The sequence below is a fragment of the Synchiropus splendidus genome, chromosome 14 (genome assembly GCF_027744825.2).
Source record: "Synchiropus splendidus isolate RoL2022-P1 chromosome 14, RoL_Sspl_1.0, whole genome shotgun sequence".
Lineage (NCBI taxonomy): Eukaryota > Metazoa > Chordata > Actinopteri > Syngnathiformes > Callionymidae > Synchiropus > Synchiropus splendidus.
In genome coordinates this window covers 1,766,135-1,789,954 of record NC_071347.1, presented here as the reverse complement: position 1 = coordinate 1,789,954, position 23,820 = coordinate 1,766,135, and the positions used below count along the sequence as shown (strand labels likewise).

Genomic DNA, 23,820 nt, shown 5'->3' with positions numbered 1-23,820 from the left:
ACTCTTGTGGCTACTCCTTGAAACCACCCAAGCTCAAACCCCACTTTCTCTCTTCTATGGACCTTGAAAGAAGACCTGCTCTAAATATTATCTCCCTGTGTGCTTTTACCGCTGCGTTTATCCTAAAGTCGGCAACAAGAAGAAAGAAAGCGTGGGGCTGAGTCACTTTTTCCTTTCTCGACTGTGCTCTCCCAAACCACAGGCAGCGGCAGTGGCTTCCTGGAGATGAGCGTCTTTGTCTGTTGCTCGACCACTGTGGTTTTAGGCAGATCCTCCTCAGATGAGGTAATGAGAGAGGTATGGGTGCCTGCGCAGCGACTAATCAATTTTCCCAACAATGGATGTTATCAGTGGGAGTGCACTTTTACTGAAGATACACCTTTCTATATATATATATATATATATATATATATATATATATATATATATATATATCATGGCTGTGGAAATGTTATATGAAATGATCCATATATTGTTGGTTAAGTTGGTTTTGTTGAATTACAGTGCTAAATAATCTAATAATAATAATCTAAAAAGTCTATTCTAATTCAGGGCAGCGTTGATGTCACAATACTGCCTTCTGCTTCAGTATCAGAGAATAGATACTGAGCATGCTCTTCCCAAAACAAGTCACCTAACTCTGACCGTGTTATGGAGCCGACCCAAGTCCAACTCTGAAGTCGCAGCGTCAGATCTTTGATCCTCTGACATTGCGAGTCATTGCTTCCAAAATAAAGCCCTCCATTTCTGATCATTAGCGTCTGTACAGCAACCTAATTGTAGTGCCATCATACTAGTTTCCCCCCAGTAATTTCAATGAATATGATTGAAATTCACCCATTCTCATTCTTTGGTGGACCTGCTGCTTTGCCGTCTCTGATGTCCTGTTGGTTGCTCAGTGAAATCTGGCAGTTATCCTCATCTTGTGAGTCGCGACCAGACATTTAGCTAGAGAGGCATCACAGCGTCCCGGCGTGTGGTCCATCTTGTTCTGTTTTTATTTTTTTTCTACAAAACTACTACTAATAGTGATGTAGTTCGACAGTGAAGATCACTGTATTCAAGAAGCTAACAGTGAACAATTCCTAACAATTCATTTTGACATAACCGAGAGAAGAAAAAATACATTTGCACATTAAAATTTCAATGAGAGTTTCAGTGTACAATTTCAGACGGCTCTCCAACTCCGATTGCCAGTCTTGAGCTGTGATCAACACCGCGTTAACTATGATATACTTTTGTCACGTTGAATTATGACTTGAAAAGGCTAAAAATGCAGATTGCAGATCTATCAAGGAATTCCACAAAACTCCCTGACAGTCCAGATAATTGTTAAAAAGCATCAAGGTTCTTGGAAGTCCGGGTGAACCTCAGCTGTTGCCCTCAGTCTCTTGAGGACACCACCTGTTGGGTAAACAATAGTGATGCAGCACACTGAGGCTTGCTGATGTCCTGGAAAAGCTCTTTGTTATTTCTAAATTCATACTAGCATGATCACTGAGAAAGTATTTTCCGCACAAAGAGTTTGGTTTCCCTGCTGGTAGTGTCACTTTTTCACACCTTAATAGCAGAAGGTCTCATTAAAATGCCATAACCCAATGACGGGGCCTTGTTTGTCACTGTTGGCATTGTGCCCCAACGCCTCCTGTTTTTACTGGAACAATCGTTTAAGTACATGCTAGCATAACTTGTGTCTCCTCCTTGATTAGATTTAGGGCAGCTTTTAACAAAGCCTGCTCAAAGCTAATCCAATGATGTCCATTGTGGCCAGAGCGGAGTGAAGCCATCTCTCCTGGTTAGCTTCAAAATCAACCTGAGGTGACAGACCATTAGCTGCTGATGATCAAGACAGTGACTGCTTCATAAATGAGATGTATAGAATCGTTCTTGGGGCAAACCTTGGATTCACCCTTCCATATTGTAAACTGCTGGGTTTTCACATCATCTGATGAGATGATGAGCGGATTTGGGGGTTAGGATGAATTGACTTCCACATGTAAATTGAAAGTGTAGGAACATGGTGTTAGACGTGGCTTAAGTCCTGGTGTTGTCACGGACAATATAAAAAAGGAAGGTAAAATGTTCCTTCCACAGGGGTGCCCTTTCCTGACTCGTCATTGCAAACAGTCATGTATATTTATTGCAGCAAACACAAGAGATTGTCTTTGATGATGGACGGGCATTTGCAAGCTATACTTGCTATGATCTGTGGCAGCGTCCTTGACACCTGCTCATTGCTAATCACTGCAGCGACTAAGACCTTGTCCTGATCTGTAGTTCTGTGTCACACCCTCAATCCTCTAATCTGCTCTTTTGTTCTCTGTCACTATCAATTTGTCATTGAAACCTACTGGGAGCCAATGGAAAGTGTCCCTCTATGTTATTATATTTTCTCCCCTCTTGTGTCCTGCTTCTGCTTGTCACTGTTGGATATTTCTCCTTTCGTTGTCAGAACATCTGCAAAGGTTTATTTATTTATTGATTTTGCTGGCTTAGTTGGCAACTGTTCTTCCACGAGTCTCACTGGTTGTTGGTCCTCTGCTCTAATGGACTGGTATCTCATCTTCAACATTCTTTTTCCATCTGCCTGACCTCCTCTCTCTTTGTCTTTTTACTCTTTTTGTCATTTTACTCTAGCAGCCACTCTTCTGGACCGTTTTCACTACCTCTAATCCAGCATCGTCACTGGTCCTCCTTCCTCCATCCCATTTTATCACAAGTATTCTGTCGGCCTTCTACAGGCCACCATTCCTTTTCTATCCATCTGGTACCTCCTGTCTATATTCTCCACAAATCATCAGCAAACATCATGGTCGATGGAGACTGCCTAACCTTATCTGTCAGTCTAGCCATGACAAAAGAAAACAAGAAGGGACTGAGAGTTGTTCCCAGATGACAATCCGACTCTCAGTCTCTCCTATAGCACACCTGGACCTAGACCAGGGGTGGGCCTTGTCTGACCTTGTCTGGTGTATTATCCAGTGTAGTGTTTATGTGTTTGATTTATTAATGTCAATCAATACACCTATGCACAGATGCATTTCAAATCATCCACTTTTCCTTTTAAAGTAAAATAAAATAAAATCCATCACAGGGCAGATACAAACTCATTACACACACATTCAGTCATCAACTGATCTCTACACAACAGAGAAAGGAAGGCTTAAGCAACTGAGGTGATAATAATTTGTCATTGATATATCATTCGTAATAGTCGATAGTAAGGACAAAGGCCACGTTAAACTCAATCCATCTTGTTTTTCCTTTTTTTCATTCTGTTTTCTTACAAATTTACTTTTCAGTTTTCACTCTTTTGAATCTTTTCATGTATTTTTTTTAAAATTTTGCTTCTTTTAATATAAATATTCTTATACTTTCTCTTTTCCCCGATGAATGAAATTTTCTCAGATTAGATCCATGTCAGGATTTAGCAGCAAACACTTTGGCTATTTGTGAGCGCACAACTTCCATAATAGGATTTTCTCACAACAACGTGGTTCGCGCCTCCTCGGGTCGAGGTTTTAATTCCATAACATTGTTTTTTTGTGCGCTGATTTGCTAAGCGTTACTTGGGCATATGTGGGAAAAATTACAAGATTCTCAGGCAGTCACATGTCTATGCTCACAGTGATGCTGGAGGATTGTGTACATTTGTCTTCCAAACAAAACAATGACCATTTGGCCTGTCCAAAACCCTTGGCACTTCTTATTTCTGCTTTTGTCGATGGATATCTATAAACAGAAAGGCAGCCATAAAACATGGCTGCCTTTCTTGAACAGGACTATTTGATGCTGCAACTGTAAATCCCTAACAAGCTAAAGATGAAGTGAACAAAAGCAAAGCAAACTTTGTCAAATGTTCTTGGTTCATGGAGCGTTTTTGATGCTGATGCCAAGTTAATGTTCTCCAAGATATCAAACAAAGTCCTACATCAAAGAGTGCACTAATTTAACAGTATTTAAATAATATAAGACTTTGTGGGAATTTGCTCTGTCTCTATATTATTATAATGAAGATGTTAAAATATTCCTTGAGGCCTCTTTGTGTAGCGTTCACAATGTCCAAGTGATTGATAGATTGTTGATATTCCCTCTTCGAGTCTGATAAATATTTGTCATCCCAGATTCTAAAACTAAAACTATCTGTATTATTTTTGGTGTGTCTTTAAATGCTGCATGTCAATCTATATTATGACAAGATTATTTTAGTGAATTTATTTTTTATCTTCAATTTCAATGAATATGTAAGACAGGTTTTCCACAGATACACAGGCTTATCTGTCCTTGACCTCTGGAATTCACTAATTGATATTGCTCATGTCAATCATAAAACATTTTTTCACCAAAATGTTTTAGAATCTGGTGAAGAAAGCCACTATATTTTCCCGGATGTGGGAACCCGCGAGATATATCGATGACAGACTTCTTACAGTGTAGTTTTCCTGGTGGCAGGTCGGGATTGATGGCTGAGTGTTGATGTGAAGGATTCATGAGGTGAATAATGCTGCACATGGGCAAATATGCAAACACATGATTTACCATCTCAATGCTATTAATTAAATCTACATAGTTGTAGTCAATAATTAATGCCTATAGGCATGTGACCCCTTTGCGGTATAGTAAGCAGAAGTCTCATAAGTATGTATGAGGGTCTTGTTGAGGGCTTATGCATGGCTCAAAGGTCCCGAGACAAAAGCTGGCTCTTCATAATTCAGCCATATCTAATGAAGCCAGTAATTGTGATTTACAGCCAGCACAGTTGCAACTTGAGGGAGAGGGAGCGGGGAAGTGCCACGGCAACAACAAGAAGCCCAGCGGTCTTCAAGTAACTCACTGTCTCCCATGCTCTTGTGGTACTTAAGACTCGCAGACAAAATTGTTTGGCTTGATAGATAGATTTACAAAAAACAAACTAACAAATAGAACGGAGGAATGAGGGCAAATATCATGAGGTGGAACTGTTAGGTTTGCTCTGGAATGCATGTGTGGAGCTGTTTGTCAAAGCAGGCGATGTGGCCTTGGTGTGCATGTAAGCACAAATGCAGCCTCTATGCTCATAATGCAACTGACAACACTGACTAAAAGACCTCTTTGTACTCGTACCCCCTTACCTAAATATTTAGAAAAAGTGGAATTTTCCTGCAAAGATTGAAAAAAAAGAAGAAAACAAAACTTTGACTGATGATTACTCGACAGTCAGCGATGGGTTAAAAAGGCTTGTTAGCACAAGGGCTATGTAAAATCTGTTATTATTATAAGCATATTAGTTTCCTGTTGTCACCACTCAAAAGAAGTTATTTTTTATTTTCACATGAAGCCCTGCTGCCACTTTAAAAGTGCAAGTGAACAGACGGTATTGATGTGTAGACAAGGTTTCATGACACTGTATTGTAAAGTTGATGAAGTTTCATGAAACAGTGTCCTGATTTTCAGAGGCCACCAGATGGCAGATATTTAACAAACCCTTTCCTTGTTTCTTTATTTGATCCAACCATTACGTTCCCTTCCCTAATGAGACCATATACTGTTGGAATGGAAAAAACAAAACAAAAAAACAAAACAAAACCGGATCAATTGCAGATAAAATGAGACTCATCACATCTAAGCGTAGAAAATGTGGACGTTTGTCAGTGTTTTCGATTGTTTCTGCAGTTATCCATTCATATGTTATCGCTAGCGCTGATACCTCTAGGTTTAATAACAACACGATCATTCCATCCTAAAATTTAGAAAAAGCTAACTACTACCTCATACACACACAGTCACAAGCAGCTCCATCAACCGCCTCCACAGTTTGAAGTGAGGCCTTGTGCTACATGACCTCTGTATATTCGATCCCGGCTGTTAAAGGACAATGGTCACCTTGTGCAGTATTAAGTGGTACCAACCTTGTAGCATGTTAAAACATTTGACACCCTTAAGCATGCATGTGTGTCCTTTCACTCCGAACCTCGCACAAGTTAAAGCATTGTCATTTCAATGTCACTCTAAAATACCATTGCCATCTCTCTTCAGCACACCTGAACAGAAGCTCATACGAAATGTTTTGCATTATTACTTTTGGAGGACACATCACATTGCAGATGACTGACGTGGATATTGGCTGGTCTATATTTTAGTGTATCTCTTTGATGAGTGAATGTGCTGCTGCCATGTCAAGGCATACAAGTTTCGGATCGAGCACACATACAGATGTCTTTGCAAGAAAATGCTACTGCCCCAAAGATGCCTAAAATCTTCATAAAAAAAACACAATTCATTTATATCTTTACACAATGTTTTAATGTACCCAACAAGATACAGCAGAGCAAATCGTAGTATAACCTGGCAAAATGTGTAATGTGTATAAAGAAATGCTACAGCAATATTGAATCGTCTTATGATGTCAATGTTGATGAATGGCATCACATGACATGTCAAGATGAATTGATTATCACAGTACAAATTTCATGGTCCCTGGATTTATAATGACTATAGATAACAAAGTGCATAATGTGACAATATTCTCAAAACATGATTATTTGTTGCACACAACTATTTGTTTTTGAGAAATGATTCAATTAGGTCCACTAAAATGTTGAAATAACAACCTCAGAAATGGTTTTAAAAATGTCTCACACTCCATATTTTGCCAAGTAGAATCAGGTCGAGGTGGTGAAAATCAGTTTTTGTTTTCAACTTTCATTTAAAGGTGTCCCAACATCTCCTGTGTTTGCAAGAGCAATTGCTATTATAATGTGGTTAGTGGAAAATTGGCCATTCAGGATACATCCTGACCATCTTTGTCTTTCATCTGTGACCCATCTGTACATTCCTGCAACAATTGAACAAATGCATCCTTAGTAGAAATAATTGGTCTCAACCATCTGTACACATTCATTGCTGTCAATAATTGAATCAGATATGTCGCTTGTTGAGAAGGCGAAAGTAGCATGCCTTTCAATAATGGAGGAATTTCCTCGCAAGTGGATGTGACGAAAGCCTCAGAGCTCCTTCTCAGATTGGGAACAAAGCTCATTGTCAGAGGATAGAGAGGCAACCGAGATTAGAAAGGGGGCATCCAGTGAAACGCCTTGTCAGTCCTAATCTGGGATTAGCTGCCTTTTATGCCTCCTTGGTGCGCCAAAGCCACCTGTTTGACACTCACACTGAAAATGCCAGACTCTAGAGCTTCTTGTTTGATTTTAATTCTTTACACTCTCAGAGTCACCAAAAACCCTTCTATCAACAGCACATTTGATTTCCTTCCAGGTTTTTAACAAGAAAACAAAAGGGTAATTGTTTTGCACAGCAACGTGTCAGATATTAAATCCCTTTCGTGTAGTCTCATCCTTTTAGCATCATGTGCTCTCAATCATTAATGAAGCTGGTTGAATAACAAATGCAGCAAATGAACAACACAAAACATGGATGTCTGACAATTACAGAAACCCCCAGAGGCCTATGATGACTTATTAAACACCCCTTTTTGTCCTCTCAGCCTCAGGGCTAATGTAATCGCTCTGAAATATGTGTGAGTGCAGCTGTTTGGTACTGATAACCATGTCTGTCGTCTGTGATCTTCATGATTTTTTTATTTTTTTATTTTTCATTTTTAGCTTTTCAAGAGACCAGAATAAATGAATAGAATTGTAAATCTTAAAAAAGTCGGCTCTCGGTGACGTGTGCAGACATTACTTGAGTTAGTTGCAGAGGTTAACACAAAACATGATCAGTTGTACCAGACAGTTGATGATAAACACTGGACTAGCACCCGTCTGTCAGGTGACGAAGCATGCTTCTCTTTGTCAAGACAACCAGTATTTCATGAGTAACACCCACTTTAATTACAGTTCTTCTGTCTTGGTTATTTTTCCTGGTTTCATTTGGGCACTATACTCGCACTTAACTGTGAAAGGTGTATGTCTATCTAGTGCTTTATTAATAGTCATCTAATTTACATTGGTTTCACTTCTTCCATTCAGTGTTTAATTAAATTTGAATTTAATGTGATAAAAATGATAAAAGAGAGCGAGAGAAAGAAAGAGAGAGAGAGAATCTGCCTTCAGTATTTGTCTTCATCTTCAGTCCGTTGACTGTTTCAATTTATCACTTGACATTTCAAACGACTACTTTGTCGCCTGTGCAGAAAAGTGGCACCACAACGAGGCTTACAACTTGTGTAACAAGCTTATTTGTGTTTAACAGTGGCATTATGGCCGTACGCAAAGAGGTCAAAGGTAGCCTAGTAGATAAGGATATTGGCTTTGAGTGACAGGACAGATGGACGTTCGGTGCATGGCCAGATCTGGCCGGTAAACAACATCTTACCTGCATTAAGGAGTTTTGTTTAACAGGTTGTGTGTGCTGTAAGCTGATAGATATCTGACGGTAAAGTGGCTGAGGGGAAAGAGATATGATGGATGTAGAGACCTGGTTATTCTATTCTTATCTCAAGTGATTCTTTATGTGAGTAGGAAAAAGACTTCAGATTTCAGTTCACCTGATCTTGAGACTCTTTGAGGAAATTTCAATGGGCAGATTTGAAGTTAAGAATCTCAAAAGTAAAACCACCAGAAAAAAGAAACAAAGTTTTCTTTTTCAATATATTGAATTCACATGATAAAACATTGTGGCATGCTTATGTTTAATAAATTTGTTGTGCATTTGTGAGTTGATGACAGAACAGGCTTTTTTCTTTGCGTGTAAATAAGATTTGGTTGTGGTTCACTCTTGTTCATAATCGAAATAGCTATGAAGACACAACTGTGAAAAAATATACACAGCGTCATTGTTTTATTACATTAGGGTGACAGACAGACTCAAATTTTGCTGTCTTGATTATTTTGGAAGTCATGATTTTGGGATGAGGTTTGCTGGTAACATCAAAAGAAACCAGCCAATATGTTGACGTTGGGACAGTGGACTTTTATGTCCTATACTGACGAAAAGAGCATTCAGTGAAAAATGTTACGCAAAGGTTTTTCAATGGAGTGAAAGAACATTTTCCTTCTTTAGCGTTCCAGGTAGGGCGATGTAGATTGTGCGTTGCATGGGGCTCCATGAAGCATTGTGCGCATGGCACATGACACATCATGAAGTTCCATGCGCGGGTGTGCATCAGGTGTTGAAGAGCACCACACACAGGGTTGCGAGAATGAACAAGCGTGGGAAAATCATCCCTGTGCCGATAATTGGTCTCAACCATCATAAATCCTAATGTCTCATTATTAATCCACTTGGTAGGCTGAGATGATTTTGATAATCCTATCAAGGCTTAGCTAACTAAAACAGTTGGTCAGTTTTGACATCAGACCACGGTGAAAAAAAAGAATTAATCTTTAGGTCTTCTCATAGTGTGCGTGGACATCTAGTTCTAACTGTGTCAAAATTTGCAATGAAATGACTGAGAAATAATATACCAAATATAAATATGTAAGATGCAATCGAAGCAGTTGAGCTGTGCAAATGCTAAAGAGATCTATTTTATTTCATAAATAATCCAAATTCTGGACATACTCAGTTTACGAACCAGATTGTGGGCGTCCTCTTCTTGACCGATTAGAAGTCTCCAACACACTGAGCAGATCTAACTGGTTCAAGGCAGCAGACAAGTGCTGCCTTTGAGACCGGTGTGTGTTGACTCTGGTACTTAATGATTTCTTCAATGGTTGACTCTGTATTGCTGCCATTAACTAGATAAATGTACGTGTGTACTGTATTTGTGTGAGCGAGGGGTGTGTTGCCGCGCCAGGAAAAACAACAAGCACAAGGCAGGGTTTTGGTCAATAAGGCCACTTCTACATTTGTGGGAGGCTGTGGTTTGAGTCCGGCAAGCGGAGAGCGAGCATAGAGGTGTGTGTTCACACCAGTCGCACAAACAACACATTCATTTCGTTTTTCTACGTTCCATCGTTGACCCGTATAGATATTTTACACAACCCTCGTGTTTGCTGCATTCAGAAGCAAATATCTTTTGTGTTTCAAAGGCACTTAGTTTAAGGGTGAGTCAATAGATACGTCCAGATTTAAAACAAATAGTTCAATTGGGTTATAGTTCAATTAGTTCAAGTGGTTTCTTACTGTAAATGAAACAGCTTTTACGCATTTTCCCCTGGTTTATATACATAAAAAAATATTTCCTGTATATTTCCTTTTTTGCAAGTATATTCCTGGTAGTCCAGAACAAGGGTCTCAAACTGATCCACACAGGGCTGCAGTGAGTGCAAGTCTTTGTTCTAAGCACACACAGTTTAACCAATGATCAGGGAAACGGTGACTGGCTGGAACAAAAACCTGCACCCACTGCGGCCATTTGAGGATCAGTTTGAGACCCCTTGTTGAGATTTTTCAATTAAAAAAGTGCTAAGGATGATTGACATCAGTTGGGCCTTGTCAGTGTCTTTAAATATTGTCATGTCATGAGAAGGTCATCAAAAACCTGCATGTTGTTGTGGACCTCTGATGGTAAGGTTACTTGTCAACTTGTCCTCACCGTATTGCCCCTGGCTGTGAAATCTCTTGGAGCAAAAGTCCTCTTCTTGCTTTCACAGCGCTGAACAACTGGCTGCTGCAGCAGAGGCTGCCACTGAACATTTCTATTTGGGGCCAAAAAGAGCCAACAAGGGAATCTCTGGGAGAGAAGTGGGTTTCTGTATGTGCTTGCATTCCTCGTGTGTGACCTATGACAGTGTCCTCTGGTGTCAGACCGACTCAAGAATTGAGATCAGATCAATTATGTTAGTTTTATATATATATATATATATATATATATATATATATATATATATATATATATATATATATATATATATACACATATATATATATATATATATATATATATATATATATTTATCCAGTACCAGGCATCTGGGCGCACGTGCATGTCAGAGGACACCAAAACACACCTGTACACTCACTATTCTACTGTGGACCACTCATTGGATTGTGGCTTTGTTATTGCTGCAGCAAGCCTCTGGTGAATGTTGACATAGTTTGTTTTGTTTTGGAACTACCGGTGATTTCTTAAACGTTGTGTACCTGAATTTCCGATTTCATTGGACGTTGTCCTGCCTCATCATAGAACATTGAGCAGCTATTATTATACTAGAACTTATCTTGATCTGGTGTGGGCTTTTCAGACTTTAGAAAAATGATATTTCCTTCCAGGTTTTTTAACAATCCATTTTAGTGCAGACACAAGTCAAGGGCAGAATACTCACGCCTCCATCAGATGCTACATTAGCCACTAGGTATCTGCTGCGTTTCTTAAAAAGTTAGGATAGCATTTAAATATAGTGATCATTATAGTTTAAAGCAGTGGTAAATTAAAAGCGTATATGTATAAAAGTAACTTGCCGTGAGCCAATAAAGCACTTTCAACTTTGTGAATTGTAGACTATATTAAAAATGTCAAGTTCGTTGACCTACTGCTGGCATCGCTCAGCGTGATCACTTTTTACCATGAGTTCTGATTTTTTGGCTTAACACACAATGATAGTGTTCAGTTTTATTTAAATGGTTGAATTTATGAACTCAAGCTTGTTGATCTCTCATAGTAATCTGTACATCCATTTACCTGTGTGACGTCCTTGCATTACCAAACAAACGTCAAAAACAAAAGCAATATCAATGATCATGTTTAGGCTAGAGAAATTACATGTTCTTTGAAAAACTGGCATCTACAGTATCTTGAGAGCATCAAGTCCAGTTGCCACACCAAAATCCTCCGCACACCATAACCTGGATGAATAGGCGGTGTACATAAATACGTGGGGTAAAACCAAGTGAAAGATTCAGCCACAATGTTTCTATTGAACTGTTTTCATGTTAATAATTGCTCCCACTTCTTGTCATGAATTTGTAATGGGAATGAAGTACTTCCTCAAAGAGGCCTCATGGCAGCAATGACTTTTGCACATTGTTCTGATTGATTTTTTCCCGTAGTAAACAATTCCAATACAGCTCCGTCTCTCCCACTTACTTCACTTTTCCCACTTCCTGTACTATATTGTTGTGTTCCTGGGACAACTGGAGATTTTACACCCAATTGCTTGAGTCTGAGGCCTTTGTCCGAGTCCTTTCTCACTCCACCAGTCGCAGAATAGTTTGAGGTTGTGAATGCCGCTTTGTCTACTGTTTTTCTAAGAGGGGGCCCTCGCTGTCCTGCTCTCATCTGTCACAGGTCGCTCCACGTCCTCGCTGCACAGTGCCCAATTGTTTCTGCCAAGTTGCCAGGTTCTGGGGCAGATTTGAAGAGTGCGTTTCTTTACTGGTATCATCAACTCCTTGCCACACTACCAATTCTCTGCAGCACATCGGGTCAAATTCGCAACCTTTAGCTCATGTCATTGCCCTTCATTTTTTTTTTTATCTTCTTAATTAGACACCTGTTTAACATGTGAAATATCATGGATTTCATTTATGATCAAACACACTATAGAGGGCGAAAGTTGAGCTCCTGCTACAGCTCGAAGTTTGTGGATACAGAAGTTTGATAATCTGTTCCTTGTCCCATTATTGTGAGTTCCTGCAAAGCTCATAAAACTCTGTTCACCTGATGGAGTGTTGTTTTGTTAACCTACACAAAATCACACGATCACATAACCACCTTGGCGGACACGACATCCCAGCTTGCCTAATTCAGTTTTCCATTTAGATAGATTTTAATGTTCTGTTAAATTTAGACTTGTGTCCTTCACCTGACCTTAGCCACTGTGGGAATCTTAACATGTACGCAGGTTTCTTACAGATGAATATAAACACATTTCCACTCAAAAGCGCTTGTCTTTCTTTCTTCCTGTAATTATGACCAATCGGTGGCCTCTTCATACAGCCATGAGAATCATTGAGCTTCAGCTGCTCTGGTGTTCGCCATAAAATTGTCGACAGGCTCGCTGAGCCCAGGGAGAGCAAGTGTATGGATGCCAAAAATCAAAATCTCATGAAAGGTTATTGTGACTGGAGATAATGCAGAACAATTTTTAAATTTTTAAGCCAACAATACAACACACATTCTGGAGCTGTTTTATAGAAAAATAAACATTTTGCAGTGGTGGGCTGATGAGGTTTCATGGCGGTGGTCACTGCTCTGTTGTCTTCAGCTTTGAACAATAGGTTAAATGAAAACCAACTGTTTTTTTTTTTTTGTTTTTTTTTTATTACAATGAGAGCACCACCGACTGACCTCTGAAAATAATTACACTGTTTCACTGTTACTGTTTTGTGTCAATTTACTGACCTACAGTCTAAACTCTACTGCTTTACCGCTCCCACTGGAGTCAACACGAGACCTGGACTAGATCGGCTTGTGTGCTTCCATTCAAATCAACACAATCCTCAAAACTTGGTGTTGTTCTGTGGCCACTCTTTTGTTCAACTGCTGCAGTCTGAAGTTGCCCCGGTGATGATTCTTGGGGAGAACTGTGGTTAAATATGAGTCTGAGTGAGGTTGTTACAGTAAATGATGCGTAATTCTAACGACTCTCGCAGATTCAGGCCGATGATCGGAGAGACTTTCCACTCGCACTGCATTGCTTTCCCAAAATCTCTGAGGCCCTGATGGGACCTAAAACATTCCCCTCTGTAATATTCGTCTACGAGCACTGACAGTCAAAGTCAATATTTTCAAAATGATTCAGCAAGTCAATATGCTCACTGACAGAAACTAAGATGAAAAACTGAAAGCCTATTTGGTGGAAACAAGGAAGGTTCATTCTTGTTAGTCTATTGTGATGTGTTCTCATGCGTCCGTTTGATAGATTTGAAAAAGTCAAATGATTATTTGACCTCGTTTTTGCTATTATCATCGTTCTTTCGCAAATTACAAAATTAAATTGGGCAATTCATGCATTGAAATTAATAATGCGATTTTCATTTTGTTATCTTCAAAAATGGGTTGGACCAAAAAAAAAAACTAACAAAAAAATGTTATAAAGTACTAATGCATTTAATTAAATTATAATATTATTATTATATATAACAACAACAACAACAACAATAATAATAATAATAATAACTCATTTGCAATTTAAAGTGTTAGGTTTAGATTAAAGACACCAAGTGGGACAGTCACAAAAGCCAGGTGGGCTCTTGAGATGATCACGTTCACGGTGTGAATTTTGGTTGCGACGTCATATTGTGTATGGTGCACCAGGAATTGGGGCACTGCACTGATAAATGCTCCCTGTGAAAGAAAGTTGATTAATATTTCATCTGCCTTATGTGAATCCATTTATTTCTGTAATTAATTAATCACAATATTTCAGAAGTAGTTTAAATGGTAAACCCACGATAGTTGAAGAAGGATGCTCAAGCAACGGACAAAAAGCATGAGATTCTAACATTTACGTTATTTTTCAATCTTAACTTGCTGCTTTCTTTTTGTTTTCCAAATCTCTCACATGAAGGAGATGTGACAGCTTTTTTAAATAACAGTATCAAAATAAACATAATAAAACCTTCATCCCTCCATGTTCTATGGGCCATTGTAATTTTGTGCATGTTTGTGTTTTCGCTTACCATAAGTAACAAATGTTTCCTCCACAGAATGATGTCTTCCATGCGAGCAACACCTCCCTTCCATGAGCCAACCGAGGAAGAGGAAGCAACAGGCCACGACAACTCTACCTGGCCAGTTGACAAGCGAGAAGGCCCCCGAGAGACGCCGCTGCCGACTTCTCGTGACAACGGCCACAAAGAGGAGGTGCAACCTGTCAGGGAGAAGCAAGCGGACTCAGAGTGGGAGAACGTCAGCGCTGCTGCAGTGGTGAGAAGTCCACACAGAAGTGGTCTGCTCCTAACAAGGGAATATTGCTTTTACCAAAACCTCTAAAAATGTTTGTGAATTTGCTTGTGCGGGTGAGTTTGTGTGTGTGTGCGTGTGTGTGTGGACAAGACTAATCTCACACACTTGTTGGTTGTCTGGACTGTGCGCTGCAGGCACTGCTTAAGGCGTCCCAGGGAGGATTTCTCTCTGGAGAGTTGCACCCTCGGATTCCTTTATTTCTTGGAGCTTTTCTTGCGTGCTCTTTGTGTGTGTGTGTGCGCGTGCGTGCGTGTGTGCGAGAAAGCGTGTGCATGCGTGTGTTTGTGTAAGGATGTAGTCTCCAGTAGACTCTAGTCTCTGAAACAAACTAAAGTTGGAAGAATGAAAGTTTTCTTGGCTGTCTGTGTTGCATAGCCCTGTGATATTTTCCAAAATATTAATTTTGATGCAGGAAATGTAATTCAACACAGCAAATGATGGCATGACACAATGCCACACTAACAACCACAGAGAATATTGATAGCACAGTTTTAAGGCTGCTATGGATTGTTACATCAGAATCCTGTTTTTAAATCAAAATCAAAATGATTACCACATTCACATCTCTGTACAACTACAACCAGCCAAGATGGTGTTCAACCAGATCTTCTGCATGAACTTATACAGCCCCGAGACTATCAGGTCCCAGGTTAGAATCCAGCTAGGAAAGCCAGCATTCATTTTTAGTTATTTGATTTGCTTTCAACTTGACGTACCAGTAATAGCAGATTCTTCTAGTTGGAATTTAAATTTGGCATGAGTTTTAAGGCTGATCTTATTGTTGATGACACAATCCAATATCTGCAAAACTGGCAGAATCGCTGGGTAGTTGGACCACATGATATGAGTGACGTAATACATCGCATAAATGATTTTTCAAGACTTCCAACCTTCATAATTTTGTATTTTACATATTTATATTTTATGCTCTAAGTAAACTGTTTTTTCTCCATGGTGACAGCGTAGCTCCACAATTTTACATTGCTATTTTTGGTGTCAAGCCAATAAATAAACTAAACAAAACAATTTATGCCAACTGAAAGGGGCAGGCCAGTTTACCTGTGCTAAAACAGTTGGTGTTGGTGTATCGCACTCATTGAAATGAAGGATGAAGTAGGGATGGTGGCGACACTCAAGTACATGCGACATAACGACAAACGACATCTTCCTGAAAATGTCATCATCCCTTTACACTGCTGTAAAATTCTTCCGTCCATACTTAGAGTGACACATATCCTGTAAAGGGTTCATGAATAACATAGGGGGATGAGCTTTGTCGTCCTGATCATACTGTCATGTTATCATTTGTAGATATCATTGTAAACGATATTTTTTGGGTTTCCACAATGATATATTTTGTACGTATTATAGAAACAATCTGTCTTGCTGCTGTGCCAAATTATTCAGTTGCCTGAAATATTTTGGGTAACAGAAAAAAAAAAATTAAAGGAAACAAAACCAAAACAACAACATCTTAGCTTCATTGCAACTTCAGCGCTGCAGTTCCAATGGAACACTAAGCTTTGTGGAACACTTGCACAACTATTATACATAATCCTGAAAACTCTGGAAGAGTCAACAGTGACACACTATCCTCTAATCCTCATTAGAGTGCTATGTTCTGCTTCACAACAAAGTGCGCAGCAAGACCTCCTGGAGCCAATTCAAGGGCATGTTAAGAGCCTGCTGTTCTCCGAATCCCCTTGTCTTTGAAACACGATCCTCATAAAGTTCTAGGAGATCCCCCTTTCGCCCCCAATCCATAATGGGAGGAGAAAGTGTTAAGAAGTAGCTGCAGTGTTGGTGCACCTGTGCTGAAGTGTCTGTTCTGAGGGACAATGTCCTCTTGAAAGGCTTATCTCTGTGGTTAATATAGGGGTCTTGTTCCTTTACCCAGCAGAGCAATCAGCTGTGGGACACAAAATACCCAGGTTGTGTTGCAAATTGACATAACCAATTAAGGACGATGTGATCTCTTTAATTCAGTCTTGTGTTGGGATAATTATGTCTTTGCATCGGACCCACTCTCCTCTGGATTCATGGGTATATTTTTTGTCCATGCTTTTGCTGTGGCTCCGAGCATGAAAATGAAAAGAGAAATGTGTGTGTTGGTGGTAATTCATTAAGATTGCAGCCAAATTCCTGCAGATTTTGGTGGCAATAAATAAATAAAGAAAATGAAAGTAAACTTTCAACGATTTTTCCCATGTCTTTCCATCCAGGATGACAGCAGTAAAGTTTGCTCGGGCTACTCCTACCAGACCAATTCTACCTCTCCACCAAAGCCAGATGAGTGTTCTCGGGAACGTGGCGAACCAATGATCGGCCTTGCTTTCGGAACACCGGAACGCCGCAAAGGCAGCCTGGCGGACGTGGTGGACACCTTGAAACAGAAAAAGCTTGTGGAGCTGACCAAAACCGAACAAGACGGTAAGACCAAATATTAGCTTAGTGCCACTGTGTATTTGTGGAGTTGTTTGTCAGGCCTCCGGGAACACAGTGAAAGCTTGTATTGTGAAATAGCACAGCAACTAAGTATCAGAGTTGTTGGAATGCTATGTAATTTTGACTGCAATTTTGGCATTGATTCGTAGAGCTTTTTTATGTTTTATTTGGTTTAATTTGAACTTCATCACATGGTTCCCCAATGTCGCTATTCCAAATCAGGGCTCACCAACAGCAAGCTACTCCAAGAGCATTGTGAGACCTGATAACCAGTGTTTGGTAGACGAGGTTGATGAAACAGTGTCCTAATTTTCAGGGGCGACTAGATGGTGCTCTTGGCTTAGAAAAGATGTGAGGTGTCATTGAATTAATTGTTTAAGACCAAACATTTTACAGCGGACAGTGCCATCTGGTGGCCTCTGAAAATCAGGCCACTGTTTCATGGCACCTCATCAACCTTACAATAGTGTCATGAAACCTTATCTACCCACCATCTACTGATAGCTTTTACCAGTTTGATACCACTGGGTACGGTACCAATGATGGGCTGATGAGGTTTCATGAACCAGTGTCAGGATTTTCAGAGCTTCATAGGTGGCACTTTTGGTTTAACAATAACGTGAGGTTTCTTTGAAATGCTTGCTGAAATCCCAACATTTTAGAGGAGGGAGCGCCATCTACTGTAGTGGCATCTGGAATTAAGGACCCTGTTTTTTGAAACATCATCATCACCTCGCAGTTCTCGAAAGGCGCTATACAAATATACATTATAACAAGCCTTGATATTACTAAGAGGGAAGTATTTCACGTCTTTAAACAACATCTTCAAACATCTTTACTGCATCATGTAGTTCCTCAAAATCTTCATTTGATGTTAGGGGAGAAGTAGTGTGCCTGTCATTCATTATTAGAGTGATCTAAGTGAACACATATAACCATCCTGTCTAACAAAGACAGAGAACAGGTGTCAGAGCAGAGGGTGGCAGGTAAAGCTGCACGGAGCAAAGGTCATGATTTATGGCTTAGAGAGACAGCAGCTCTGACACAAAGACAGAAAGCACAGTTATAAGGGTCAGATTTGAAGATGCTCATGTGAGGACATCAGGGGTGACAAGGAAAAGACATCTGACAGATGACTGGTTTGTTAGATCACAATATCAGTCAGTGAAAATACAGGTTTCCCTTTCACACAGGCTCTTCTGATCTGCAGCAGGAGCTGAGAAAAGGTGGTGAAGTTACTCAGCATGCCACAGCCTGCCCCTGCCTAGCTCTGAGCACCAGAGATCTAACAGCCTCTTTACTGAGCGCACCATAATCGTGATATCAGACGAGTGCTTGATCTCCCTCATTTAGAGGTTTTACTTTGTTATTGATACACTAAAGTGGGCTCCAGTGGGACAGCCGCGAGCATGGAGGAGTGTGCGCACACTCTTGTTGAAAGGTAAGCAGTTTGGCCTCTTATCTGGAATGTGTGCACCAGACTGAACGCAACACTTCCAATGTTGTGTTGTGACAGCTTCCTGTCAAGTTCAGGGAAAGGGAGTTGCTGCAGTTCTCCTGGGCCTATTGATTCAAAGAATTTTGTGAAATTCATACACAAAATTGTGTATGAATTTCAGGCTAACTTCCAAATTAACTTCCACCACATACATGAATAAATATCTCTCATCTGCATCTCTCACCTGGTCTACCTGTTAAGGTGTCCGGTGGCACAGGCTAACTTCCATGAGTGTTCTTGTCACCTTATCGATATGACGTTTCTCACTGGTGTTCTGTTTACCCCTGCAAAAACATACTACTGTACTGTAATTCACACTTCCATAGCTCTGTAACTTGTAGCACAGTTTGTGCGTGTGCGCACTCTAGCCACCTGGCACTGCTGCTTTTCTTTTGTCTCATTTCAGATAAAACAAAAACATGACATTTAAGGTTTTATTGTTTGTCAGTCTGAGATTTTAATGTTGTGATGCATGATTTTAAGTAAACATGAAATAATAGTAATAATAATAATAATAATAATAATAATAATAATAATAATAATAATAATAATAATAATAATAATTTCTTAATCATAAATGAAGAGCATGATTGGTCTACCTACCTTGTCTCTATGCTACACATGAAATAACGGGCTGTTAAAAAGGGAAAAAGGTCTTTGCTCTACTGTGTCTCTCACACCTTACATACACGAGTGACACTTGCCAACATCTATGAGACGAGATGAATACAACAGAAATATTCATTTTCTCATTCAAATGTCTCTGATTTCTTTAAGCGTTATTTCATCAAGGCAGATGATTGAAAGATTTCATAGAAGATTTCTTTGCTTGGACTACTATGGAGGGAATTTGATTCCAAACGCAATGCACTCACTGCCTCAGACCGAGTGCTTTAATCACTGGTGCTCAACAAGGTGAGCACATTAAAGGCTGAACAATACCCTTCCTCCTGCCCTCGCCTCCTGCTGGCCCCGGCTGCCTCAGCTCTGCCATGATAGATGGGCTGTAGGATCAAATAGAATTGAACCTAAAAGTCACTGAACGATCACTAAAGTGTGGATGATGTTAGTGTTAGCCTTTGCGTAGCACTCACCCCCTGTTGTCAGCAGGCTGTTAGTTTCCTGCGACTCACAGCAGCCAAAGTGACTGTGACAGTTCTAATGAATAGACGTGGCCTTGCTGTGCAATATGGGTGTCCCTTTGTCCCCGACACCTGTTAAAAGCTTTATCAAGAACTCTTGACGACAGTGTTAGCCAGCTCTTATGCCACCCAGGTGGCTGCCACAGACACATCCTCTCTGTGGGGACCGACCGTGTGAAGGCAACATTATTTTCCGTCGAGTTTGAGCCCATCTCTGTATGACAGTTTCAACACAAAGCCGCGTCGCCTACAAAGCACTTAGCACTTATTAAACTGGTCGCTAGTTACTGAATAAGATGCTCAAGGCCAAGATGAACATTGGGAGAAAAGAATGTGGGCACCAACTGCTGAAAGTGATAAAGACTTTTTTTTTCAAATACTGTCTTCTTTATGTTACCAATATTGAGAAAGGATGAAGTGAATAAATAGGGAGAGGTGGTTGATCTGGATGGAAATAATGAAAATAGCTGCCCCTCTATGATCAAGATATGATACAGATATTTTAAAATGGAAACATTTCTTGAAAAAAAAAGATACGTCACACTGCCTTTTCCTCTTGGCTCACTCATTTTTTTTTCCTGAAGTGAGGTAAATAATGTTTGTGAAAATCTTTTTCTTGGATTAAACACCACTTTTTAAGAGCTCAGAAATGTCAACATCGGTATATGGAGCTCTGTAGTTACTCTGTTTGTACACAATTTATGGACTGAATATGTCATGCACATATGGCCTTAAATAAGGCGCTCTTGTTCAAGAAGTCTTGCTTTACAAAACGAGATATGTCAAGCCTGGTGAGCACCGCACTACTAAAAAAAGTCAAAGCAATGAATACTCCTGAAAGCTTTTCTGTCTTCTGGCCCGCCAACATACATGTACTTACATCATGCTTGACTGGAATTGACATGGCGCTCATGTCTTATTCATGATGAGACATCATGCATGAGGCTGACAGGCAGTCAGATTCTGTTCCAGCCATTGGGATGAATTTCCATCACCCCCCCGGACAAACACATACTGGCACACAAATAAATAACAACAGTATGAGTAAGTAGTAGTAGTAGTAATCATTAGTACTATATATAGACAATTTATTCTTTAATAAATTGCAACTTCTTGAAATGAAGTCGGCTCTTATTTGACCACTGAGACCTTTTCACCAATATGTAATTTGTCATTTCACATTACAGATTTAATGTTGTCCATGTTTGAGGCCCAGACTCATTTTAAGTCTAGTGCCCATTTTATACTGTCAATTTTCCTGTTCTACTTTTCTGATGTAATGTTTGTGTTGTATTCATGTAATATTTGAAGATAAACGACTCACATGTTGAGACTCAATCTTTTGTCTGTATTTGTTATTTTACATGTGAAGAAGAACCTCATGTAAATAGTAGAAAAAATAGAAAAAAAAACAACTCTTATTGTGCAGAGAGACAGTTCCTTATGAGACTTCATTGAACATAACTTCTTTCTAACAATTTGGATAGAATTCCTTAATTTAGCTGCAGTGATGTAAAGTAATTGAGTAATAACACAACATTAAGCTGTAATGTTGTTCCTGTTTCCTTCTCCGTCAGATCCTTTTCTCTGGGGAGCAACTGTGCGAGGCATGCCAACGTTGCTTCCCAAAGGTTAAATCACCTTTCCAACTAAGCTGCTAGTAAAGCCACAGTGCATGACTGCAGTGCGAACTGTGAGCAGGACGGGACTCGGCGCACACATGTGTCAAGGAGATTATGGATTCATACCTTCAGGTGGAAGTAGTTGTGATGACAGCTTAACAGGCGAGTTGGGTCGAGCAGGAGAGTTAAGCTTGTTGGCTAATTAACAGGTTCTTGGCTCTGGCACTATGTTTGCCTTCCTCTATGAGATTGGCAGCTTGAGTGGTGATTGTGTGCAGGTACCGGCTTTGTGTCTCCGTTTCAGGTCTTTTTGTAATCTGCTATCTTGTGGTTGGTGGTTTGTTAACAGTTGTGGCTGAATTATAAACAGTGATAGAGAAAGCCAACATGACCTGAGACTGGAGCTGAAGCCAAGGAATAAAAGACAAAACAGAAGCTCAATGAAAGACATTGTGTTAAGGCTCAACAACCTCCAACATATCAATGAATGAAAAAAAAAATCTGTGATTCTTTTCTTTTCTATTTTATTCTGTACTTTCATTTTTAAATGGTAATGTAATTTCATATTTAATATTTGATTCTAATATTTAAATTCTCATGTGTATTAGGTCTGCCTTGAACTCAACCATCTAGGCATAGTGTACTTTATTTTGTCTTTGAACATGCATTGTGCAATACTATAGTAATCAATGAACTGTGCAACTGTGAATCTGTCACACTTTAGCAACATTACTTTCTATTGGAGAGAACCTTATTCTTGACTGAAGGTTATTCGTAATACATTTTTGGGTGAGTGAAAGTCGTTTATATGAACATTTACGGTATCTAGTTCAAACAACTCTGACAGCATTTTTTCTAGTCCCGGGAGAACGGCAGCAAAAGTGGCAGCAATAGATCACCTTGTATTTCTTCTGAACACTTACCTATAAGTGCCGGTTGGTTCTTTCTATCATCTATGCCAGCAGAACCATTCTTTTTGAGATCAGGCTCAATCTCGCTCGCCGGTAATTGATAGGGATCTCTTTACTAATGATCAACCACAGGCTCTGAGTCTGACTAGGACTGCAGGCAGGCGGATTGCTCACCACTGTTCTGTCTGGCAACGAGCCAGCGAGCATATGGTCCAAGCGCGTGCAATGTGGTCGGCTGGAACACTTTTGAATGAAAGCCAGGAGAATTAGATTAAACTGCGATTTTATCAGGTCCTCCTGTTTTTTTATACAAGGATTTCACTGGGATGCAAAATTGCTCAACGGATGATTCAACAGGTGCCAAAGAGGCAACATGATATCAATGAAGCCTGAGTCATCGCCAAAAGATACACCCAATGTGTAAGTGTGTGTGTGTGTGTGTGTCTATAGTGAAAGTGGGCCCTGTGTTGAACCACTTGCACAGGCCTGGCAAACTGCTTCTGCGCCTCAGAGAAAGAGCCTACAGAGCCTACTGTCAATTCCAGATCTCACTGAAAATCTGGTTTCAAATGAGCCAAGATGAGTGAATGAGATGGCAGATGTAATGCCAAGGGCCAATTTTAGAGTGTCCAATTGGTAAGAAACAGGAGAAAACCCACGCGCACACTGGAAGAACATGCAAAACCCATGCAGAAAAGCCAATGGTCCGACCCGGGACCTTCTTGCTGCAATACAAGAGTGCTAACCACGAGGCAATGAAATTTCCTCAGAGGCCTCAGGCTGTGACTGCTGTGAGGGCGTGAAACCCCAGGGAAAGGGGGCAATAAAATAATAAATCCATTCCATTTAGAGATTCTTGGCACGTGTCATGTATTGCAAAATTTATTTTCAATTCCAATGTACTGTAAAGGACAATACTCCTGAAATAGTTTACTGAGAAGATGATCATTTAAAAAAAAAATCATCATAATCATAATGAACAAAACAGAACAACAACAACAACTAAGCAAACAATGCAATTGTCAGAAACGTGAAATCATCATTTTTTATAGTTTTACTCTGTCTTTTAGTAGAAGACTGAAAAACACATGCATTTATTTATTTATTTTGTCTTTTAAGTTAAAAGAGATGTTTTTGTGAAGTAATTTAAGTCTTTTTAATGGTTTGCTAATTATTTTGACCTGAAACCAAGTTGCAAACAGCAAGTGTTCAAAGCCAAGTTGGCAAATGTAGCATCTGAATGGGGTTGTAAGTGGCAAAAGCTAATCTAATGCCTAAATGGCAGTGGTGTCGTGGGTCACAGCTTTCTTTGGTGTGCCTCAGACAACCATGTCTCCTTCTGTCTATGTTTCCTGGGACCCCTTGTCTCCGCTGTGTGACCCTTTCCAATGACTCTGCCCACATCCCTCGCCCG

The 23,820-nt window shown here is 39.9% G+C and overlaps 1 protein-coding gene across 4 annotated transcripts in view; it reads left to right on the top strand.

Moving 5' to 3' along the window:
- The window catches only part of LOC128770883 (transcription factor SOX-6-like), an 86,414-nt gene that overhangs the window by 18,436 nt on the left and 44,158 nt on the right, over positions 1-23,820 (top strand). For 3 of the 4 annotated variants that reach the window (XM_053885828.1, XM_053885827.1, XM_053885826.1), the window contains 3 exons: positions 14,530-14,749; positions 17,011-17,218; positions 21,451-21,504. In XM_053885828.1, coding sequence (XP_053741803.1) covers positions 14,531-14,749; positions 17,011-17,218; positions 21,451-21,504 — 481 coding nt within the window. In that variant the 5' untranslated portion in view covers position 14,530. The remainder of the gene's footprint in view (positions 1-14,529; positions 14,750-17,010; positions 17,219-21,450; positions 21,505-23,820) is intronic. The other variant, XM_053885829.1, reaches the window with a different exon arrangement.